At 44.2% G+C, this 18,263-nt stretch overlaps 1 protein-coding gene across 2 annotated transcripts in view; it reads right to left on the bottom strand.

The window, feature by feature from the left end:
* The window catches only part of PIEZO1 (piezo type mechanosensitive ion channel component 1 (Er blood group)), a 901,942-nt gene that overhangs the window by 401,135 nt on the left and 482,544 nt on the right, over positions 1-18,263 (bottom strand). For both annotated transcript variants that reach the window (XM_086945809.1, XM_086945810.1), the window contains exons 6-7: positions 3,611-3,791; positions 1,986-2,199 (exon numbers count right to left, since the gene is read on the bottom strand). In XM_086945809.1, coding sequence (XP_086801935.1) covers positions 1,986-2,199; positions 3,611-3,791 — 395 coding nt within the window. The remainder of the gene's footprint in view (positions 1-1,985; positions 2,200-3,610; positions 3,792-18,263) is intronic.

The raw sequence follows: 18,263 nt of genomic DNA, 5'->3' as shown, positions 1-18,263 counted from the left end.
GCAGCAATTTAAAACAACTTGCATGCTTTACCACACTCCAGAAAGAATATCCAAATGGGCTTCGAACAGTACATACAGTGATCGATCTAAATGCCCCAAGTGTGCGTTAGCTGCAGCAGACCTGGTGCATATGCTGTATACTTGTCCTATGATATCAGAATTCTGGACGTTTTTCGATGAACATAACGAAATTGAAGCTAGGGTGTACATTTTCTTTAGATTCAGCGCTAGTTTTGTTAGATATTAATGTTACGAATACTCCACAAAGAGCTTTAATTACTATTATGTTATCGTGCGCCAAACTTATAATTGCTCGTGCCTGGATCTCTCCTAACTCCCCACACATAATGGAATGCTGGTCACTGCTTAACGAAATTCACTGTATGGAACTGGCTCTGGCCAGGCTCAGGGGTACTAAGTCCTTAGTTAAATTTGATAAGATCTGGGGGTCTTTTTTTTAGCTGAAAGTTACTCATTATCTGATGTTAATCTAGCAGATAAATTTTGATTTATGTTGTATGCCTGCAATGATACTCACATTTAGTTCGATTGGCTCCAATTTAAACTTGCTAATGATTTAATGTCAATTCTGTCTATGTTTACATTTCTTTATTGTTTCTTCCCTCGTTCTGCTTGTTTTGCTTTGTTTATATATTTATGTTTCCTGTGCAGCTAATAAAAATTGTTTAAAAAAAAAGAATTCTCGTTAAACAACGGACAATGGTAAAGCTCTCTAGAGGGGGTTGGAACTATCATTATGATGAGGAAACGAATTTCCCGGGGACACGTGAAATGTTTTAAATATTTCATAGGCCCCGGTAAAATATTTTCCACGTATGTGCACATATGTACCATTTGTTTGAGAGAGGGTGACGGCCACCAAGAATCCAAACAGATATGTCTCCTTTTAGGCCGAGGCCAGTGTTCCTTTTCATTTTGTAGAAAAGACATTTTGTAAACAAATTTCCAAGAAATATGGGGGGACTCATTTTTAACTCGTAAATGCCACGAAGCATGAAATTTCATGGATGATTTATCAGTCCTCAGTGGTTTGTGTACAAGCAAACCTTCATGAACCATGAAACGCACCAATGATACAACAAACACCAAAATGGTAAAACTACAAAAAGTTCACAAAATTCACAGTGAATCTGATTTTTTTCTGCGCCTGGATTGGGACTCAAAGAAAAACAGAGAAAAGGGGAAAAATGAGAGAAAAAATTGGATACCAATGACTAAAGCAGAATGCAGGCAAGAAAAAGAACCAGCAAGAAATTTGACCAGTAGTGTTGGGTGGTGGAAAAAAGAAGAATGATGTGGAATCAATCGCAGACAGCCTTGGTATTAAGCCACCATGGCATTAGCCAGTGATGGCGGCAGGTGCCTAAGAAAAACTTTGGACCACCTGCACTTCTTGTTTCAAATATAGTCCGCATACAGTCATATAATGGAGGACTAACTAGACAAAATGTTCGTCCGTAAGTAATCCAAATGTACTCTTTTTAACTCTGTTATAATGAAATCCTCTGAATCTCATTGAAAAGGCTACTACACAAATCTGGTCATTTATTTATTTGAAGAGTTTATATAGCGGTGGCTAGACCTTGAGGTATCAGAGCGCTTTACATGAAATACAGTTTTGCATAATTACATTTGTTACTGGAGCATAGATGTCGTCCAGAATGTTCAAGTTTACCCATATTGCATTAGTTCTATCTCCAACCACGTGTTATCACCTACTGCTGTGCGATCATGAAACGTTCCTCTCAAACCGGTCAATCCGACGCATGCATCCTGAAATGCATGGTAAGGTATTGGTTTGTAAGAAATATCCCACCCCCAGAATCGGTGTGAGGTCATCGCCCATCTACATAAGAATGCAGTTGAAATGTGGCCCCACACACACTGACTGACATCAGGTAATGGTGTTACCTATGGACTGAGAGCACTTGGCTTTGGTTAGGCTTAAAGATGGTGGTTCTTACCTGGCCCAGAGGCAATCAGGGGGGATGAGCTCCTGGAAGAATATAGTTTGGTAACAGTAGAGACAGATGAGGTGACCTCCAGCAAAGAAGCCCACCATCACACACAGGGTGTTGAAGCCCAGGTGGCTGATGGGAAAGTGGCATGCCCACCAGGTGCAGATTCCAATGAACAGGAGGTAGTAGGCCCCAGAGAAGGCCGACGGCAGGGTGATACCTGGGGAGCAAGTAAACACAAGTGATCACTGATAGGTCCCTAGTGGAGCCAAGACAATGACGCTACAACACTATCTGGTTCTAACACATGCACCTACCTGTCCAATCATCATCATACTCCAACACCACGCTTCCGTCCCACTACCGCTGTCCTTCTCCGCCCTATCAGAAACCTACTAGGTCATCAGTATTGTGATGTCATAACCTCGTTCTACCCAAACACCTCTTCCAAATGCCCAATTACCTCCAGCAATTTGCCCCTACACTATCTGGTCTGATTTCCTTCATGCCACTGCCCTATCACAGGCTGATACCTCTATGGTTCTGTGCTATCCCTGTATTGTTATCAGCATTGTCCTGGTGTACCACCACCACCATCATTCTGCACTTTCCTGTCCTACACTGCCATCAACCTGCCCTCCCACCATTCTGTCCTATCAACTCCTTGTTGCTAATTCTATATCACCAGCCTTCCCTGACACCTCTATAGTTCCGTGCAGTCATCTGCATTGTCGTGCCCTGCAGCCGCCATCATTCAACACTGTCACAGTCCTGTCCTACCCGCCATTCAGCCTGCCCTGCCACGATGGAGGTCTACCACCTGAATCCTCCTGTAGTTCGTTCGTTCATTCGTTATTTCAGGTTCTCCGATAGTCTTCACTCTCACACATTTGATAAACTGAGATTCCAGGAGTATAGGACACTTGTTCCCTTTGCCTGTCTACAAGTGTAGACTAGCCTGCAGCAAAGGCTTGTGACTTCAAGACTGATCTCTTTTATGTGAGTGAAATATGGTAGGGCAGAGAGTGCAGCTTCCTCACTCACACACACACACTTCGCCACCTCACCTATCTGAGCTTTAACTATCACCTATATCCTAGTCATTCATTCTCACTATTAACTATTTATCCACACTATTCACTGTTTATCCACTTACCCCTTCACTCATGCAACCTCTAATCAGTACCAACCAGTTCACTTAGTCAGTCACACAAGCATGCAACCTGTTTATTTATTCACACTCCAAGCAAACTTAGCCACTTCCATAATTTTAAAACTCACCCTTTAACTCATCTGCTCTCTAGACAACCTTCACGCCTTCACTTATGCACTCACTCTCACTTGTCCACTTTCTTCCTGTCACTCGGTCACCACTGCAGCCTATCTTCTTATTCAGTGCTTCAGCTTTACATAGCAGATTCACCCACCTACACTCACACCATGACTCAGCCTCGCTACTTAGTTATACTCTCAATACTGATGGACAGAGGGTGATGAGGGAAAAAGGAGGAAGGAGAGCAAAGGGGAGTGTAATGAAGTAACATGAGAAGGGTATGAAAAGGGCTTTGCATAAAGGAGGGATTAGAAGGGAAGGGAATTTATGAGGGGCTGGGAGGAAGAACTCAATCTACCTGCCAGAGCGAGGAGCACAATGGCTAAAGACTTCCCAACCGTCCGGAGCACCTTGTGTGCCGTCACCCGCAGCCGGGCGGCCAGCTGCCCAGCACGGTTACGAGCCAGTGACAGGTCTTCTACACCTTCTGGCTGCCCCAGACTCCTGTGATCAGCATCCGCAGTGTCCTCTTCTTCAACCTGGAGAAAACAAGAAGAATCTATTAAATATCACAGAACCATCAAAATATAGGATGCTATAACATAAATGAATGGCAAATGATTGTCTCTGGTGCAGTCATTTGTCTATTTTAGAAATTTAAATCAATAAAATATTCACCATACACCTTCTTTCCCCAGACCCTGTGCATGTCTAGTTTCTCAATCCTCTTCTCGTAGGATCTGTGGTTTAAATCAACCCCCATTTTTACTGACCATCTCTAGGATGTCTCCAACAAACCTTTATTATCTTGTAGGTTTCTGTCTGAAGATGTAGCCTGCAGGACTGAACACAACCACTACTGATGGGGCCTCCAGGACGGGACACAATCAGACCCAGATTTGGACTGGACTCAACCTGGCAAGATAGGGAATCCAGGACTGGACATATGCTCTCCATATGGAGCCTCCAGGACTAGGCAGCATCAACACAGTTAACCCCCAAGGACTGGGCATCACCACAAAAGGAACATGCATGACTGGACACAATCACTCTAGATAGGGCCTCTCAAACTAGGGACACTACTCCAGGCGAGGCCTCCAGGACTAGGCATGCAACTCCAGGTGGGACCTAAAGGAGATGGATAGACTGCTCCAGATGGAACCTACTGGAATGGGCAAACTACTCCAGATGGGACCTCAAGGAATGGGCCCGCTATTCCACATGGGGCCTCCAGGAATGGGCACACTACTTCACACAGGACCTCCAGGAATGGGCACACTACTCCACATAGGACCTCCAGGAATGGGCAGACTACTCCACATAGGACCTCAAGGAATGGGCATGTTACTCCAGATGGGACCTCCAGATATGGGCACACTACTCAAGATGGGACCTCCAGGAAAGGGCACACTACTCCAGATGTGACCTCCAGGAACGGGATACTACTCCCGATGGGATCTCCAGGTATGGGCACGCTACTCCAGACGGGGCAGCCAGGAATGGGCACACTACTCTAGATGGCACCATCAGGAATAGACACACTACTCCAGAATTGCGACCTCCGGGAATGGGCACACTGGTCCACATGCAACCTCTAGAATTGGGCAGACTACTCCAGATGGGACCTTCAGGAATGGGCAGACTACTCCAGATGGGACCTCCAGGAATGGGCACACTACTTCAGAATTGGGACCTCCATGAATGGGCACACTGGTCCACATGCAACCTCTAGAAATGTCACACTACTCCAAATGGGACCTTCAGGAATGGGCACACTACTCCAGATGCAACCTCCAGGAATGGGCACACTACTCCATATGCAACCTCCAGGATTGAAAACTTCAACACAGGCATTCAGGACAGGGCACAATATAACCATTGCTAATGACAGGCACAAGGGAAAGGGAAAACACATGTACTTTTTGTTGTGTGCCTCTAATAAAAGAGAGAGGGACCCCAAAAGCCAAAGGGATAGGGTTCCACGAATGACGCAAGTCAAAAAGAAATTCCCTTTGGGTAAATTCGCAAAGGTACGTAAATACTCACAGAACAAACAAACAAACTAATAACATGGAAGCAATGTAAACATTACAATATATGTGAAAAAACTCTGGCAAAAAAGTAAAGTATAAAACAATTTATTATGTACACATTACATCAATTAAAAAATAGGGAAACATATATAGAGGACGGTACATTTAATAATAAGAACACCAAGTCAATTAAAAAGGAGTGCACAGGGAAAAGGATTAAACCCAAACACAAATGTTGATTTTGAATTTTTCCTTGACTTATAGTCCCTGATTAACTCCTAGGGCGTCGACGCGTTTCGGCGGTACAATCAATCAGATCCGCCTTCATCAGGACATTAAACACATACTGTTTCCCAGTAAAATTCTCGAAATGGATGATAGATAAAGCAATGTGTAAAGAAGGGGTATTTCGCCTCCTTCTTTGAGGTTTTTCGTCCAGCGAATATTCCTCTGTCTGAATTCAAAATATTCATAAAATTATCAACACATCAATGTATGTGCTTTAAATGAGGGTAACGAGCACGCATCCAGCTAGATTTCTGGAAGACAGCAAAATAAAAGCGCTGCCACATTAACACGCAGTACTACAGGATACGGTTCCAAATTCCGTTTGTGCACCACCTTATGTCAGCAATTCATATCGGCTGACAGAGAAGTTAGCGTTCCGGTCTCTGTCTACTCGGAGAGATACTCTCTTTTGGCGCCCTTCCGAGTTACATAGATGTACGTCCCGCGTGTGGTCCTGCTCGTCACCCCGGCTTTTTGTTGTGTGCACCTCTCTTTATTACAGCATCATTGTTGCTCTTCCCCATCTTCCTCCATAACTAGTCAAATTTTTTAAAGTACACTGGGGTCATCACATCTAATCTTTATCTGCAGCCCCTGATTCCCATGATTAAATCCTTCGGCATAGATTTGATAAACTATTCCGATGATACACAACTGGTGTTCTCCTTAGAAGGAAGACAGGCGGTGAGCATGGAGACATTTCAGAACTGCATGAGCAGGGTCTTCAGGTGGCTGACCATAAACTCCCTTCAATTTAATGAGGGGAAGACAGAGGTTGTCTATAGCTCGTCAGCCAAACTGAGTCAACAACCTTCCCATGGGATCAGGCTTGCGCCGGGAGCTGAACCCTGTATCCCAGTTAAAACCGTGCGCAATTTAGGGGTACTGTTTGATGCGGATCTCCAAATGACCTCTCAGACCAATTAAACCATCAGTGTCTGCTTTGGATTGTTGAAAGCACTCAGACAGATGTTGCCCCTTCTGCCTGATGAGTCCAGGCCACTAGTAGTTAGGAGTGTGATCCTGGCCAGACTGGACTACTGTAACCCTCTATATCTAGGCCCCCCCCCTATACATCCTACAGGGGCTCCAGAGGGTCCAGTCTATAGCAGCCAAGCTGGCGCTTAAAAGACCTCGCAGTTCCTCCACTACGTTGGCGCTAAGAGATCTACATTGGCTGCCAATCGGGAGTAGAGTTGTTTTTAAATCCCTATGTATTGTGTACAGAGCCCTGCACAACACGGGACCTATCCCTCTACAGGAAAGGCTCTCCTGGTATAGGCCCTCCAGATCCCTGCGCTCCTCTAGCCAGAGTCTGGCAGCTACTACCAGGATCAGGAGGTCGAGGATGGGAGGCAGAGCCTTTTGCATCTCTGCCTCTAGGCTGTGGAACGAGCTTCCCCAGAACATCAGACAAATTGGCACCCTACTGGGTTTCAGAAAGAGCCTGAAAACATGGCTATTCGCCAAAGTCTAATCCCCGTGACTTTATTTAATAGATCCGGCGGCTGTTCTATATGTCTTGACAGCTAGTGTATTGTAGTACCATCTGACTACTTCCTGTTAGGCGCCAGGATACCCGTAGGGTGACAGTTGCGCATTACAAATAATAAATACAATATAATACAATACAATACACATGACATCGGGACTCTCTGTTTTTTGGTGAAAAACTCGCCACTTGTCCAGTTCTTACCCTGGTACCTCAGGACCCCTTATTTGCGTGACTTCGTAATTGGCTTCTTTACACATTAGTAGTGACCTCCTAGAGCGCTCTTTTAGATAATTATAACCACCTGACTATCTACTTCATCTGGTGCATCAGTCCTATATCAGACCTGGATCGAGTCTCACCTTACCTTCCACCTTCTCGGCGGTGCCAACATATGCCAATTCTCACCTAGTCAACACACTCATGTGCAAGAACTGTGAGCCTCCCACACAAGCTCTAATCCAGCGGTCTTCAATGTGTGGGGCACGACCCCCAGGGGGGTCGTGGAGTCCTGGGAAGGGGGTAGCAGATTCTGCAGAGTGCAGTTCCTGGCATTGGGCTGATCGAGGGTGCTCACGTCGAAGGCCTAATTCACACCGAGGTATGAAAAACATCAACGCCTCATTAACAAGTAAAAGGACTTTTAAAGACCTGCCAAGTACTTGGGTGTGACTGTGTGTGTCCCTGAAGCTGTTTCAGACGGGCTCACATTCACAAGCTGGGGGGGTTGGGGGGGGGGGGCGGCTTGGGGAGTGGCTGTAGTTTAGCCCTTTGAGTTCAATGGATGTTGCACACCTGGAGCTGTGGGTCCCGTGACACGTCCCCCGCCCCCCAGCAGGGAGGCACAGAGATGCCCTCCCATGAGCGGGAAAGAAGAAGGACGATGACGCAGAGAGATACTGACCCCCCCATGAGAGGGATACAGAAAAGGTGGGTGGATGAATGATGGGTGGATGGATGGATGGAAGGCTGAAGGATGGATGGATGTGGATGGATGAAAGGCTGAAGGATGGATGGATGGATGTGTGATAAGGTGGGTGGATGAATGATGAGTGGATGGATGAATGAAAGGGTGGATGGATGATTGATGGATGGATGTATGGATGGAAGGATGAAAGGGTGGATGGATGAAGGATAGATTGGATGGATGAATGGATGTGTGATAAGGTGGGTGGATGAATGATGAGTGGATGGATGAATGAAAGGGTGGATGGATGATTGATGGATAGATGTATGGATGGAAGAATGAAAGGGTGGACGGATGAAAGGTGGACGGATGAAGGATGGATCGATGAAAGGGTGGATGGATGAAAGGGTGGATGGATGGATGTGTAAAAAGATGGGTGGATGAATGATGGGTGAATGGATGGATGAAAGGGTGGATGGATGAATGATGGATGTATGGATGGAAGGATGAAAGGGGGGATGGATGAAGGATGGATGTATGGATGGGAGGATAAAAGGGTGGATGGATGAAGGATGGATGTATGGATGGATGGGAGGATGAAAGGGTGGATGGATGAAGGATCTATGTATGGATGGGAGGATGAAAGGGTGGATGGATGTATGGATGGATAAAAGGTTGCATGGATGAATGATGCATGGATGGATGTGTGAAAAGGTGGGGGGATGAATGATGGGTGGATGGATGAAAGGGTAGGTGGATGGATGTATGGATGAAAGGGTGGATGGATGAAGGATGGATGTATGGATGGGAGGATGAAAGGGTGGATGGATGTATGGATGGAAGGGTGGATGAATGTATGAATGGATAAAAGGTTGCATGAATGAATGATGGATGGATGTGCGAATAGGTGGGTGGGTGGATGAATGATGGGTGGATGGAAGAAAGGGTGGATGGGTAAAGGATGGGTGAATGGATGGATGAAAGGGTGGATGGATGAATGATGGATGGATGGATGTGTGAAAAGGTGGGTGGATGAATGATGGGTGGATGGAAAGAAGGGTGGATGGGTAAAGGATGGATGTAAGGATGAAAGGGTGGATGGATGTATGGATGGAAGGATGAAAGGGTGGATGGATGGATGTGTGAAAGTGTGGGTGGATGAATGATGGAGGGATGTGATGAGGTCTAACAGGCGCATTTATGATTGTCAAAAGTTGATGATGAGGAGTACCAGTTTCTAGAAACTTTTGTCGGAAGGGGGTCCTTACGCCTAAAAAGGTTTTACAAGGGGGTCTCGGCATCAAAAAGTTTGAAGACCTCTGCTCTAATCTAACACACAGAGCAAAACATGTATTTATAAAGCGCACATCCACCGGAGGGGTTCTTGGCTCTAAATAAAATGTTTATATCTGCCCATTTCAATAATACTCATTTTAGCAACCTATGAAGGCCAAAAAGAAGAGTGAACCTCCCAGGTAAGATAAGATAATTTTTATTGCACAATTACTTAAAATCATTGCAATTACGTTGGATAAAAATCAAAACTATACAGTACACGGTTTAAGACAATATGTAAAAACATGAGCTCATTTTTGGTTCTGTTGTTCTGAAATTAAAAGTTAATGTGACCTTTAATCCACTTTAAAAAGGCGTAGGAAGTGGAGCCATAGGCACACCTTAACGCTTTATTGTTCTTTAGAAGTCTCCAAGTCAAGCATGGCTTTTACTACTGTCATATATTTCATAAAAAGTGCGTCTAATTGCACTGAGTCACCTTTCAATCACTCTGCCAGGGCTTCTTGGCATGTCCGCATATTTAAAATATGGCAAGTTGGGCAATGCCAGAAGATTCTGGGTGCAGTTTCCCACAAATGCACAGAATATGGACTAATGTTTCCTTATTTGCCCTGCACAGTCAGCACTGAGAGACTAAAACTTCCTTGTATCCTCGACCATACTTGTAAGCCAATAGTGGTATTAGACCTAACAGTAGTCTCATTAGCTGGTGCTTCAATATTGGTTTTAAGAGACCGGACACATAGTATGGCAAGGGATGTGGCAGATTTCCACTGTTATAAAGTTTTGACGCCCAGCTACCATGATTCAGTTCCTTCAAGACGAATGCGTCACTGTCGGCTGACATTACCTTTGCTTGTTTGGTGAGTAGTTTAGCCGCTTCAATAGTAGGTATGGGGGCAGACACCATTTCACGAGCTTCGAATGCTTCTATGCAGTGTATTAAATATTTGTACCAGTTGGACCCTGGTTGGCTTATCACTAACCAGATAAGCTTCTTTAGTGTATGGTCCCTGGCTTGTTTGGCTTTCAGGCAGTAGGCTATATATCTAGCTTTTAAAAGCCACTTTTGAGATGCCAAATTCAATTCCAAAGGGATGGGAGGTGGATGTTGGTAGGAAGAATGCTCTGTGGAAGCAACATGACTGAGCTCTTTCCAGTAATATCGACATTTTGTCTTTAAAGGCTATTGCAGCATAGGCCAAGGATAGTAGGGATTTTGCCCCATTGTACGAATTAGGGGAGTTTGATTCGGTGTGCTCATGGATTTCCTCACTCTGCAGAAGACCCCCTGTAGCGATTGTGCGCCTCCTTGTATTGCTGTGATCTGAGTGATCTGCCTTTCATTGTGATTGATCGATACTCCCAAATACTTATACGCATTGACTATTTCAATTGGTTTTCCGTCGACATACCGTGAGCCTTTTTTCGATATTTGTCTGGTAATGGTCATGGCCTTTATTTTTGCCGTATTTATTTTCAATTTTTCTTCCTCCATGACTGGTCACATTTTTTAAAGTACTCTGGGGTCATCACGTGTCATCAGGACTCTCTGGTGAAAAACTTGCCACATGTTCAGTTCTTACCGTGGGACCTAAGGACCACTTATTTGCGCGACTTTGTAAATGGCTTCCCTGAACATCAGAAGTGACCTCCTAGAGCGCGGTTTCAGATTACTATAACCACCTGACTTTATCTGTTTCCTCTGGTGCATCAGTCCTATATCAGATCTGGATCGAGCCTCGCCTTACCTTACAACTCCCCAGTGGAGCCGACAGGTGCCAATTCTCACCTAGTCAAAACACTTGTGTGCAAGAACCGTGAGCCTCCCACACAGGTTCTAATCTAACACACAGAGCAAAACATGTATTTCTAAAGCGCACATCCACCGGTGGGGTTCTTGGCTCTAAATAACATGTTTATATCTACCCATTTCAATAATACTCATTTTATCAACCTCCAAAGGAAGAGTGAACCTCCCAGGATTCAAACTTATGACCAGAGGATCAAACACAGATGCTTCTAGTAGAAGCATTAGTTCACTGAGTCACCATAACCATCGACCCTGGGGGGCTCTTTGGGATACAGTGACGTATGACACACTTTCCAAAGCAAAGCCATTTGGGACATGTTGTTATATATGTATAGCTTAAAGTGCAGGGTGTGTGGTGTGCAGCTGCCCTCAAATACAAGACGTCTGATAAATGAACAGGACAAATATATTTTTCTCCTATAGCCCTCTGCTGAAATTAAGTTTCATTTTCCTACTTTACAGAAAAATTGCTTAAGCAATGCCGTGGCTAAGAACCTAAAAAGGAAACAGCAGGAAGCCATGCATAACTTTTCAGTTCGGCAGAATACAACATTATAAAGGGAACTTTGCTGCCATAACACGAGGCACATGTTTAAATGACTATTTCTGGTTCCTATACAAGGCGTGGTGGAGCGAGTGTCCAGTGAAAGGAGCGCTGCTAGCAGTAGGACACATCAGAGGCAGGATGTGAATTAATTATCGACTGAGTAATAACAGCAAAACCAATAACAATGGTGAATACATATATACCCTCCACATTCCATAATACAAGAAAAAATGCATTCCTAAGCACAAACCCCTCCTGCTTGGAATGAATCATTCTCTGCATTAACCACCTATCCTGCCTGGCCATGACCGAAGAATTGACCTTAAGGGCAAGTGTATTGCAAATAAAATGTAATGATGAAAAACATGCACCGCATCAAGCTGAAGGCACTGCCTAGACACAATCTAGGCACAATGCTCTAATGATCTTTATCAAGTAAATTGACGGCGGAATCAAGACAGATGTTGGTCACAAAATTCAACCTTAAAAGAAATCAAAATTGACAGTCTTTATAATATGACCTCATTCATAGTGGTTGCCTACAAACTGTGAGAGCGAAAGTCGGCGCCCCTCTCATGTGACACTGACATCAGAGAGATCCATTCACCAAAATGGCATGGACGAGAGGTGACATCAAACAATGACTACAAATGATCATGGTCTTGATCCAGTTTCTAAATCCTCCCCAACCTCTAAGGTGGACAGGACCTCATGGTGAGAATGTGTGCTGGGGGAGAAATAATATTAGGTGGAGGGGGGAGAAAATCCACAGAATGTTGTTTTCCCATTCCCCATTAAGTCTGGGAGACTGGTAGTAGGATGGGTGCATGCATCAGAAATGTGTCTGATCTTCCACTCACAAATTTGAATCCAAGCAGGGTTCAGTCTTTCAGACTCCAAAGACCAATAAGACGAGCGCCATTGAGTTGGGCGTTAACATCACCATAAGACTCAAGAGACTATTTCTGTACCTTCCTCTTATGCTACTCCCAGCAGCCATGAGTGTGTTGGTTTCATTTCCTTATTTCCCATCATGTTTTTGGTGGGAAAGCTGTTCTTCCCGTAATGACAATCTGTTCCAGAACATTCAGATATCTTCACTTCCCTATTCCCGCCTATAGCCTGCATAACACTCAATTCTCAACAGAACCGGCTGATTGCTCCACCCTGGCCCCTCCCATTCCTTCGCAGGAAATCACAAATCCAGATTACAGTATGGTACATGACAGGCCCTGGCAAGGCGGTGACTTTTTCAACTTGGCAACTATAAACAGTCTTGTACACTTTCACCCTTAATATATTGCCTCACCGCGGGAGGAACTGCAGAGGCAGCCTATAAAGACTGTACGACTTCTCTGCACGTGCTACCTCCAGCAGACCATGAACATGGGGGAAAAACAGTCACACGGCACTCCCTCTGCCACCTTCTGCTGGACTGTCAAGTCTCTAAACTAGACCCTAAACTAATCTGCTTTTGGAAATATGGCCCATAGCTAGCTTCAAGGACTCTGCACGGTGACCGTAGCAAAATTCCGATATAACAATTAGAATACATTGCCAGTGCTTACCCTAAAAATGTGGCATAAATATTGCCTAAATGGACCAATGTTGAACATCTTCCTCCAAGCTACAAGTACTGTGACTTTTAGGAGAGTTAAACTGAAAAAAAGGTTTTCTCTACGCCAATTAAGAGGAAATCTCATTTCCACAGCAGCTGCATCCTGGTGCCCTTCCAGCTGGAACGACCCAAGCTGGGTGCCAGCCTTTGTGTCAAATGAATTGAGTCTGCGTGGGCAGAAATAAATTCTCTCTTTCAGCATCAGCCATTCCTGCAGTGGCCCATGGGCAACTTGGGAGACTTCCTTTCAGACCAGTGCCACTGAAATGCCAATAGGACTGGAGCAGGATCTGATATGCGAAGGTTCTGGGCTGGTCGTACTCGGTTCTCAAAGGCATTCACATGTTGGGAACCTATTGGCTCAATCTGCCGTAAAACCTCAGACCCTGTGCTACCACCTTCTTCTGATTTCTCTCTACTGCCCCCTGCAGGCCAGGTGGAGTATTTGCTATAGCTAATGACTCAGACAATTTGTAATCAGTTCACAGGCACAAGGAAAAAACAGTCTTTAACCTCGACCACACCTTCCCGCGCTCGGCTTCCAATGGATGCATTGTTGCAGCACAATGGAGACAGTGATGTCACCAGCCTATCACACACTGCACTTATTCATGAGCCCGCGGGGCTGGCCGGCTCCTCTATCTCATCTCCATTCCTTCATTCGTTACAAGTCTGAGACGGTCTACTGTGGGTTCCAAGCCTGGTCTAGCAGCAGGAGGAGGGATGAGTCAGTATCAGCCAGTTAGGAGGAGTCTGGGACACCCTTTCAAAAATTCATCATTTGGAGAGTCCGCTTCATTTGTGATCAGACGATGGCCCACCTCTTGAATGTGCAATGTGCTCTAAAACCAGGAGCACTCACACATCCTGTTCATGTGTGATTTGGAGTAAGATGTTCATGCAACAGAAGCAGCAGGACTTCTGTGACTCCCTGTCCAGTGTTAAATCCTGAGGGATCAGCCCGTCTCGAAAGTGTGCATGCTCCAGACTGGTGTCTCTGCTAGACCAGAAGGCTGGGACAGTCACTCGGGTTGCATTCTCTCTTGAGATGATTGCCTCCCCGCTGGCTATTCCAACCTTTGAGAGTCTTGGACAACTGACTGACACTGCCCCAGCCCTACTGGCCTTACATTGTTGTTGACTTGCGACTCTAGAACGGCAGGAATGTTACAGACCATGCAGTGCAAGTGGATTAAATGTCTTCCAGGGACTACATTTAGTCGAACTTTAGGCACCTCACACAGTCCTTTATGTTGCATCACTGTTAGCAAAGTCCTAGAATGGTACAGACTGCCCTAACATGCTTACAGTTTCTATATAGGTGGTATCGCTGTGGCTTGTACGGGATACATCACCCCTAGTGTACTTTATAAGGATGCTGCAAGTCATCATAGAGTTCGATGACCATATTGAGGAACGAGGATGTAGGCAGAATTCTTAGATCTATGAAACAACAGAGGTGAATGACAACATCCTCATTACGAATGTTAAAGGGTATTTCATTCCTTATAATGCGCGGTCACAGAACTAACCATCCCCAACATGTTTTTGTTTGTTTAATTCTTGCTCCCTTGCTCTTTCTTGTAAGAAGGATAATATGATTGGAGATTCACAGAATTCATTTGAAATATGCACTGTGGAAATAAACACACCACTTTACAGCATAAAACTGGTCGTAATCTAGATTTCAAGCAGCTCAATGTAAATCACATTTAATAGAATGTGTTTTAGCATGCAGATAAAATTCCAAAAGTGCATTAAATAAAGTATTGCTATTAATGTCTCCTTATCAGCTAATAGCTGTAAGTCTCACAGAAAAAAAGAGCAGAATAATGCTTTAAAGCTAGTAATCTCCACCATTGTTGAAACAGCCTGTGTGATTCTGTTCAGTGAAGTGTGTCTATGCATTGTGGAGCAGCTATGCCCTTTTCATATTACAGGTAACTAGTGAGGTCAACTAGAGTGCACTATATGGGATAAAGTACCCTCTTCCGTACATTATTTGCAGGGCACGAGAAGGTCGGTATTTTATTCCTTACAATACAAGGATTCACAATTTACCTTTTGCCAGAAAACATACATCCTTGGCCTCTTACTCCGTTACATGAAAACGTATGGTTAGAGATATATTAAGAAACACAGAATCAGTAGTGCTATATTAAACACTCCACATAAAGCAAGTAGATTGCTGCAAAAACATAGCACAAGCAGTTTAATTTAAGGAACTTTCTAAAAATGTGTGTGGTTCAAAATGTGTTACACCACAGGACAAGATTTCTGATTTGTAATGAACTCTATAACGGCAACAAAAAACTAAATATATTTATAACTATCCTACTGACGTTTCATCGCATAGAAACAGATCAGAAGCGTTGTAAATTGGAAGTATCATTCAGCTCCATGCCTGCCTATTATACTGTCTGTTGGCTCTGGTAGCAGCCACTCTAACATCACAGTTTGGCTGTAATTATTTATTACAGATGAGCAGCTACGCTATTTTCTTATTATATATTATTAGCGATATCGAAGTAGAACATTATGGACAGGATTTTAATCCAGAATTGCAGACTCCCATGGACTGTAAGAATATTTGGGGCATGCTTTTATAAAGTTAGAACAGACTTCATGTTTTATATATTTTATTCATTTGCTCAAATTACAAATTTTGCACAGGAACATATTGGGCCTAACAAATTGTAAGGATGCGCAACACTGGGCTTCCTCACTGAACCATGAAATAATACAGCACGGGTACAGAGCGCTAGAATTAATGATAGGATTGTTAAAGACATGTTGTCAAACCTTTGAATTTGTCCAGTATTTTGTTGTACATTACACGCACTCTAGGATACTGTTTTGAGGTGGTAAAAGTTTCCCCTGGCACTGTGCCCCCAGGACATTTTTTCCTGGTACAGTGAGTGTGCTGAAGAGCACACTGTCTCATGGCAGAATATTCCTGAGGCTTTCAGCCACAGTAACACCGAGGTGGGGAGGCATTTCACCAGCAGCAGTGGCATGGACAGGTCAACTGGTAACGCGGAAGTACCTTGTCCACATATTGAGTGAAGAAGCCGTAGGGTGCAGTGCCAGGCTTGCGCTTAGTCACTTGTTGCCTTTTTCGTCCCTTCCCAAAAATTGCTACGGCCAGATCAACAAACTGTTGGTTTGTCTAAAAAAAATTGTTTTACCAGTTTTGTGTTTTGCATTTTTTGCATATGATAAACGAGTGTTGATTGACTTTGGATGCACGACACTTTAGTGTTATTGCCCAGTTCGCAGGGCCTTAACAGTGGTTCCTGTTCTCTGCTTTTGTCTTTAACTCTTTTTAATCTCCTGCCTCAAAATCACAGGCCTGAGTATATGACGAGGGTGCATAATGAGGGGCAGGCAGTCAACTGCTGTTAAAGCCATACAGAATACGGGCATTTATGCTATTACACTGCCGCCAAAGGTACCCGGCAAATAAATAAATATACCCACTACATCGTTTCCAGGCTCTGCCACTGAACTTAGAATGCAGGTGAACAACACTTGTTAGTTCCAACATTGTAGGCATTCTGTGTGGCTGAGCAAACCTATAGGGAATGCTTACTGCATAGGAGAGAGACAACGGTATACAAGTCATACCGAACAACATTTGTGCATTGTGCATAAAAGGGCCTTGTACATGGTGTTCGAGGCATTGTGACGGTGTTGTATTAGTTTCTCTGAAACAACTTCTGTTTACACATCTAGCGCCGAGACGCCCCTTGGCTGGGGCAGCTGTCGCGCTCTATAAATCTTAAAATATAAATATAAATAAATAATGTTATGCGAAGCTAGATGTGTAAACAGAAGTTGTTTCAGAGAAACTAATACAACATTGTCACACGTAAATATGTGCAAAAGGTCACAGCAGAAATGTTATTGTGAAAAAGAGGACATTGTAAGAAATGAGCAACTTTGCTACAAGGGCATAACCCGGGCACATAACACTAGACCCTTCTGGTTGTGGGGATATATAGGGGTTTTAGGTTCTCCAAGAACCCATGGTAGTCAGAGCCAACAACCAAGCTGCATTGTCGATTTTCCATTTATGTCCTTCCTCCCACCCTATTGTAAAGCGCTCTGATATCCCTCGGGATATTGTTCGCGCTATATAAAACTTTATAAATAAATAAATAAAATATGAATGTTTGATGCCATATGTATATCTACTCTGAGAATTGAGTAAATACATGAGTGAATGAATGTAAATTTTTTTCTGGTTACCTAGTCTGCCTGCAGGGTTCAGGGACGTTTGTGGTTCACTCTAAGCCATCTGAGCTGTTGGTTTCTTTCCCTGCGGGCTGGTGGGCACCCCTAAGGTTTGCGTACCTCCACCCTACCACCCTAAATGCACAAACACTGAGACGCTGGCCCCGGGCCCTGGAGGTACCCATGGCACCGTTGTGCCAACACTTAGGCCTGTGAGCACTGTGAGGTAAATAAAGAGATAGAAAGCATCCTATTTTATTGGGAAAGCATATGCAGTCCTCCATTTTTGTCAACTGTGTCCATGTTGATCACAAACATTAGGTTCAGACTGCGGTATTTGTGGCGCATAGCTTTACTGCTTCGTCTTACTGCCAGTCGCGCAGGCTTTAGTGAAGCATTGTGTTGACACCTGTACTACTTGTGTGTCCCCTTGAGACTGCTATTCTCATAGTGACAGTACTGACTCGTATTATAGTCTGTAACATTAGTATTGCGTTGTGTAGTATGCCGGGTGCTTTCCACCTGGTTCAATCATGTTCAGACTTTAAATATCTTTAATATATGAGGTATTATGAAGTTGCATAGACACAAGTCTTGGCTGGACATTAATACTTGTCACTTGGTTCACTGTGTTGTACTGTACTCAGACACACCCCTCACACACTCTTGAATGCAAGTCTACCCAGAGAATCAGACGCTTCAGGGACCCACACATTCTATAGCAGGCTCAGTGCCTTCAGTGTGGATTACCAGGGACCCTAAACTTTCTCTCAGAGAGCTC

The sequence above is a fragment of the Lissotriton vulgaris genome, chromosome 12 (assembly GCF_964263255.1).
Source record: "Lissotriton vulgaris chromosome 12, aLisVul1.2, whole genome shotgun sequence".
NCBI lineage: Eukaryota > Metazoa > Chordata > Amphibia > Caudata > Salamandridae > Lissotriton > Lissotriton vulgaris.
The sequence above is the reverse complement of the archived record's forward strand: the minus strand, read 5'-3'. Positions and strand labels throughout refer to the sequence as shown.